The sequence below is a fragment of the Populus alba genome, chromosome 10 (genome assembly GCF_005239225.2).
Source record: "Populus alba chromosome 10, ASM523922v2, whole genome shotgun sequence".
NCBI classification, from domain to species: Eukaryota; Viridiplantae; Streptophyta; class Magnoliopsida; order Malpighiales; family Salicaceae; genus Populus; species Populus alba.
In genome coordinates, this window is record NC_133293.1 from 12,742,522 (window position 1) to 12,748,521 (window position 6,000).

Consider the following 6,000-nt stretch of genomic DNA (forward strand, 5'->3'; position numbering starts at 1 on the left):
TTATCTATTCAGGGGCAGCCGTGTCAATCTATACATAAAAAAAGAGGTGGACCGCGGTAATAACACCCTGGAGAGGCAATATCAGCGTCCACAAAAACATAACTACGGACCGTGGTACTCCACTACTTCCTGTTGCGGGCACTCGTAAACCCTGAGATATGTTAAGCTTGTCTGCTTCTCCCTCCACAGCCGCCGCCGCCGCCGCCAAGCTTTCTCGTGTCCCCTCCGCTGCACCTCACCAAAAAACTACTTCCGCTGATTTTTTCTCCCAAAAGGTAACGCAAAATCCTAATGAAAGACCATCTCTCAACTCCTGCCTCCCTCTCCGTTGTGGCTTTTTTTTTTTTTTTTTTTATCTTAACAAAACATAAAATACTTCAGGTTCAACTGAACTCGCTGCGCTCGAGCTGCAGTGCAATCAAATCCATGGCTGATTCTCAAACTATTTCAGTACCGAAGAACGAGCAACAATCCCCTGCTTCTGGTGACTCCTACTATCAAATTCAATTTTATTTGTTTATATTTTTTTGTATTTTCTGTTTTGTAGATGATTCGGGTTTGTATTTATATATCAAAGTGCAGATTTGATCTTATTTTTTAGTGAAAAAAGTGTTAAAATCAGCTTTAAAATGTAGTATATTATGTTTATGTGTTGCAGGCAAGAAGCAAGCACTGATATCTTTATCAGACAAAAAGGACCTGGCTTTTCTCGGTACTGGGTTACAACAATTAGGGTAAGATACTCATAAATCTGCATTTAGGTGGTAATTTGTTTTAAGGCTATCGGTGTTTATGCATCTTATGGTGGTCTGTTTTTGTAATCTGAAGGTACACGATAGTTTCAACAGGAGGAACAGCATCTGCTTTGGAAGGTGCTGGAGTTTCTGTCACTAAAGTAGAACAGCTTACCCATTTCCCCGAAATGGTAAAGGAGTTCTTATTTTTGTCTGCTTTATATTTTAACAGCCACTCTAGCCTAAGTTGATTTTAGTCAGTTACTGGTCATTGAAAACGTACCTAGTACATGCTTATTTGTGTTGGTGAAATCTTGTGGTTATGAGGATGTTGTGTTAATTATTCCGATGCCCAAATGCATAGCTTTAATAGATGAAGTTGTAAAGTGCAGCACAAAGCTTGTATTTGGAATCATAAAGCTTGTATTTGAAGTTTAGTATTTTGCCCTTTGAAAGTGATGAACTTATGCCCTTGCTGATTGCTTATGTCTTTTGCACCTCTTAACACTGCTACATTTCATCAAGAAATTGGTTCCCTGTGAGATTTTCTATGGCTGAAGTCTTATGTTGAAACTGATGTTATCTTTGCTACCTTGTTACAGCTTGATGGTCGTGTGAAAACCTTACACCCCAATATACATGGTGGTATTCTTGCTAGAAGGGACCAAAAACATCATATGGAAGCTCTCAGTGAACATGGAATTGGTCAATTGTGATAAAACTCTTTTTTCTCTGTAATTGCATAGCTGTAATATATTGTTTCAGTAAATTTTCCATTTGATGTCAGCTCCATACAATAATGTTTTGCTAATATGGTTGCACTGCAGGTAGCTTTGATGTGGTGGTGGTGAACTTGTACCCCTTTTATGATAAAGTTACTTCAACTGGAGGAATTGAGTTTGAGGATGGAATTGAGAACATTGATATCGGTGGCCCTGCCATGATCAGAGCTGCTGCAAAGGTTTGATTTGAATGCCTGCTGATTTGTTATTGATACTACCAAACTCAACATCTTCTTGCGCGTCTCCAAATTTGTAACATGTCAGGTTTAAGTAAACTTGCTATGTTTTGCTCTTTGATCATACACTGTTGGCCTCTTTGTCACGACCAAAAAAATAATAAAGAACTGGAGATAACTTGATGCGTGAGTGGGCCTATAATATATGGCAGGTTCTTGATTGACATGGCAATAAAATTATTGATGGTTGTTCATCATGGCTCTGGTTGAAAGCCACTTAGTTGTAAAAGTAAATTTGGCTCAGTTTCGGAGGATATAGAAGCATTTTATGAATGCCTCCTGCTCTGTTGCTTACTACTTACTGGTTGAGCGAGACAGAAATTTTGGAGACTTGTTGGGCCAGTGACATACAACATATCCAAAAGTTATCTGCTGCCAATCAATGTATAGTGCTTTGAAATAGTCTTCCAACAGCATGCCATTTGCAAAACCAATATGATACCTCCCTTCCATCTTAGGTTCAATGCTTAATGTGTCAAAATTACTGTATAATGGTGCATATCATTGTAATGTACAAATTTTGTTATTTTAGATTCCAGCTGACACTTGCTTTCTGAACAGAACCATAAGGATGTCTTAATTGTTGTTGATAATGAAGACTACCCTGAACTTCTGGAATTTCTTAAAGTTGATCGGGATGATCAACAGTTCCGAAGAAAGCTTGCTTGGAAGGCCTTTCAACATTGTGCTTCCTATGATTCTGCAGTTTCAGAGTGGCTATGGAAACAAACAATGGGAGGTACTCTTTTGATCCACCAGTCTTTAGTCATGCACTTTTTGTTTATGTAGCTAATAAACATCAGCAGTTATCCAATCTGATTTAAATAACATCATCCAGATGAAAATAGTCCTATCAATTACTAAAATAATTTGATAAAAACAGAAAGGATCAACTTCGAGTTATCTTGGCTAGTTTTGCAAGTTTCAAGAAAATAAGAACTGGAATTTTTTTTTCAAAATTTTTGATGTTGTGAATTCACTCGATTGTGTTTCCCTGGTCCATGATTGGGCAGATGGATTGACATAGTTGTTTTTATACATTTGAAGATAAATTCCCTCCCAGCTTTACAGTGCCTCTCGAGCTTAAGAGTTCGCTTCGTTATGGTGAAAATCCTCATCAAAATGCTGCATTTTACGTTGACAAGAGTATTTCTGAAGTAAACGCCGGTGGTATTGCAACAGCTATCCAACATCATGGGAAGGTGAGGCAATCTACAGCTATCGTGTTAACCTCTATTATCGTCTAGAATTGAGATTTGAATCCGGTGATAACAATCAGATCATTTATTTTGTTCTACAAATTGTAGTTCTAGAACAGTATCCTCCATTTCTTTTTATATTACCAATGACTCCTTGACTGAAAGTCCCAGAAACTTGCTAAAAAACACCAGCTTTGTATATTGGTTGTCACTTGCTTTCATTAATGTAGAAGTCAAACTTAATTTTGTGGGGCACATGTAAAACATACTTGTGTTTCGGATATCTGTAGCTGGGAGCAAGATTACATTGAGTGTCGTCATTGTTGCTGTTAATGTGGACATGAGAATCAATGGCAGTAAAAAGTTCTGAAGGGAAGCTCATAGAGAATTAAGGACACTAGTATTCAGTAATTCCTGCTTCTAAATATTATATTGTTTGCTCCAATCAGTAATCCTGGCTTGTAAAAAATTATACTGGCTCCAATTCTACTTGCTTTTATACACTGGAGCTTTACTTACAAGCCTTGATTTGTTTTAAAGTTACCTATCACTTCTTTATCTTTTCTCCATATCAAGATTTTTGTGCCTGTGGTCACATGTTTACATGGATGTTCAGCTGCATTTTGGGCTAAGTTCTTTGATATTTATAACTACTGGATCTTTAGTTTACCCCTCTTATTGTACCATTCTTGTTCAAGTAGTTATGGGAATATTGTCAGAAATCATATGATGTATCACAGTGTTCACAAGTTATATTCCTTGGCTTTTATTTTTTTGTTCTCACAGAATTTATTTTTTGCATTTCCCCACCTAATCACTCATCTGGCAGGCTTATGGTAACAAGTCGACATAGCTTATGGAATTACTCTTGGTGCAGGAGATGTCATATAACAACTACTTGGATGCTGATGCAGCCTGGAATTGTGTGTCAGAGTTTCAGAACCCTACATGTGTAATTGTAAAACATACAAATCCCTGTGGGGTAGCTTCTCGTGGTGATATCCTTGAAGCTTATAGGTTGGCTGTGAAAGGAGATCCAGTGAGTGCATTTGGTGGTATTGTAGCCTTTAACATAGAAGTTGATGAGGTAAGCTGTGTTTACAGGTTTCAGGTTCAACATTGAATGTTGAAAAACTCCAGTTAATATGAGTTTCTCACGAGTGTTTGGTCATTAATCAAATTGTAGTTTCTTAATGTTTTGATTGGTCAATTACTTACCAATGCTTGAACCTTTTATGGAACTAGCAACAATGAAAATTACGAATATCACTGGGTTATGCATGCTTTTTCACATTCACAAAGATAGAATTTGATTAGTTATGTGTAAATTACAGCCATGAGAACCATAGCAAGGAGCTACCACCTTATTTTGTCTGGGTTTTTATTTGTTTATTTATTTCCATAGGCCCTTGCTAAGGAGATCAGGGAGTTCAGAAGCCCAACAGATGGTGAAACCCGGATGTTTTATGAGATTGTTGTTGCTCCCAAATATACAAAGAAGGGACTCGAGATCCTCCGTGGCAAATCGAAGACACTGAGAATCTTGGAGGCAAAAAGTAATGAGAAAGGAAAGCTTTCACTAAGACAAGTCGGTGGTGGATGGTTAGCTCAGGATTCAGATGATCTTACCCCCCAAGACATCCAATTTAATGTTGTGTCTGACAAGTCTCCAGCAGAAAGTGAGCTTAATGATGCAGAGTTTGCATGGCTGTGCGTGAAGCATGTTAAGAGCAATGCCATTGTAATTGCAAAGGTTTGTGTTTCTCTGATGCTTAGATTCAAAAATTCTTTGCAAATGTACCAGTGACAAGTTTCCAAAGAATATCTCATCCTTGTCATTGTTTGGGCAGAATAACTGCATGCTAGGCATGGGAAGCGGACAGCCAAACCGTTTAGAAAGCTTGAGAATATCCATGAGGAAAGCAGGAGATGAGGTCAAGGGAGCTGCTTTGGCCAGTGACGCATTCTTTCCTTTTGGTACTACTTCTGTCAGATTTATTGCAGTTTGACATCATTCATAATAATGCTTAAATAAATTAACAGTAGTTTTAAAATTTTTTGATCTTGGGAATGAAATAGAAATTGGCAATTGCATGAGCATAGTGCTATGGTTGCTTTTAATTTTTTTATTTGAAGAACGTAGTATCCATTTGCTAGTAAAACAAAAGCAGTGGCGGTGTCTTTTTATACTAATAACATGCATATTCTGTCCACAGCTTGGAACGATGCAGTGGAGGAGGCATGTGAAGCTGGCATTGGTGTTATTGCAGAGCCTGGTGGTAGCATCAGGGATAAGGACGCCATAGAATGCTGCAACAAGTATGGAGTTTCACTGCTTTTCACCAATGTGAGGCACTTTAGGCACTGATGAGTTACTTTCAGCATTTCTCTCGTCGTTTTTGGTCAACAGAGTGTTTCAAGCCCCGGTACGGTAGTTTCAATGTTTTAGCATATCTTCTGTTGTTGAGAGTTCCTGCAGTTTGTCGGCAGAATGTACAAGCAGGCCAACGTATTTTAGAGATTTTACAAATTAATAATATTCTAGTATCGCTTTTATGCTCAAGAAAGCCTTTTTTTTTCACCTTAAAATTGGAAAAGAGTCACAAGTTACCCAGATAATTAAATATTCTCATCTCAATTGATCGTACTGCGTATTTCACTTTTTCATTTCTATTTTTAAGTCCATGGTGCCTACCAACCTCTTTTGGCAATTTTCTGTTTAAACATTATACCATAGTTGTCAACGTCACCCTTTCTTGATGCTTTTCCTTCTCTTCCATAATCTGTTCATAACATTAACCCTAAGATCCAATAAAGAAAGAAAAAACCTGTAGACGGAATAATGGAAATGGAGACAAATAAAAGAAAGTTAAAATAAAATGCAACAATGAGCAAAGAACAACCTGGTGCAATGTATACGATCGTTGAAGGAGTCTGGATTTGTGTCGTAGAATCTCCTTCACCTAGGAGCTTTGCAATGCCATAATCATTTAAATGGGCAACCACCTCTTCTAGCAGTACGTTGCTGGGCTTCAGATCACGGCCAACA

The 6,000-nt window shown here is 37.8% G+C and overlaps 1 protein-coding gene across 1 annotated transcript; it reads left to right on the top strand.

The window, feature by feature from the left end:
- The first annotated feature begins 58 nt into the window (after positions 1–58).
- On the top strand, positions 59–5,518 carry LOC118046364 (uncharacterized). Its single transcript, XM_035055233.2, has 12 exons — positions 59–275; positions 382–484; positions 659–734; positions 829–925; positions 1,337–1,439; positions 1,562–1,695; positions 2,314–2,491; positions 2,800–2,954; positions 3,829–4,038; positions 4,357–4,704; positions 4,802–4,928; positions 5,168–5,518. The coding sequence occupies exons 1-12, from the start codon at positions 159–161 to the stop codon at positions 5,317–5,319; spliced, it is 1,800 nt and encodes a 599-aa protein (XP_034911124.1). The 5' UTR covers positions 59–158; the 3' UTR covers positions 5,320–5,518.
- The last annotated feature ends 482 nt before the right edge of the window (positions 5,519–6,000 follow it).

What these genes read in the sequence shown, in the direction of transcription:
- LOC118046364 (XM_035055233.2), top strand. Translation starts at nt 159, where the DNA reads ATGTTAAGCTTGTCTGCTTCTCCCTCCACAGCCGCCGCCGCCGCCGCC. An exon ending in TCTCAGTGAACATGGAATTG is followed by an intron (nt 1,440 to 1,561) that starts GTCAATTGTGAT and finishes GTTGCACTGCAG; the next exon opens with GTAGCTTTGATGTGGTGGTG. An exon ending in ATGCCATTGTAATTGCAAAG is followed by an intron (nt 4,705 to 4,801) that starts GTTTGTGTTTCT and finishes TTGTTTGGGCAG; the next exon opens with AATAACTGCATGCTAGGCAT.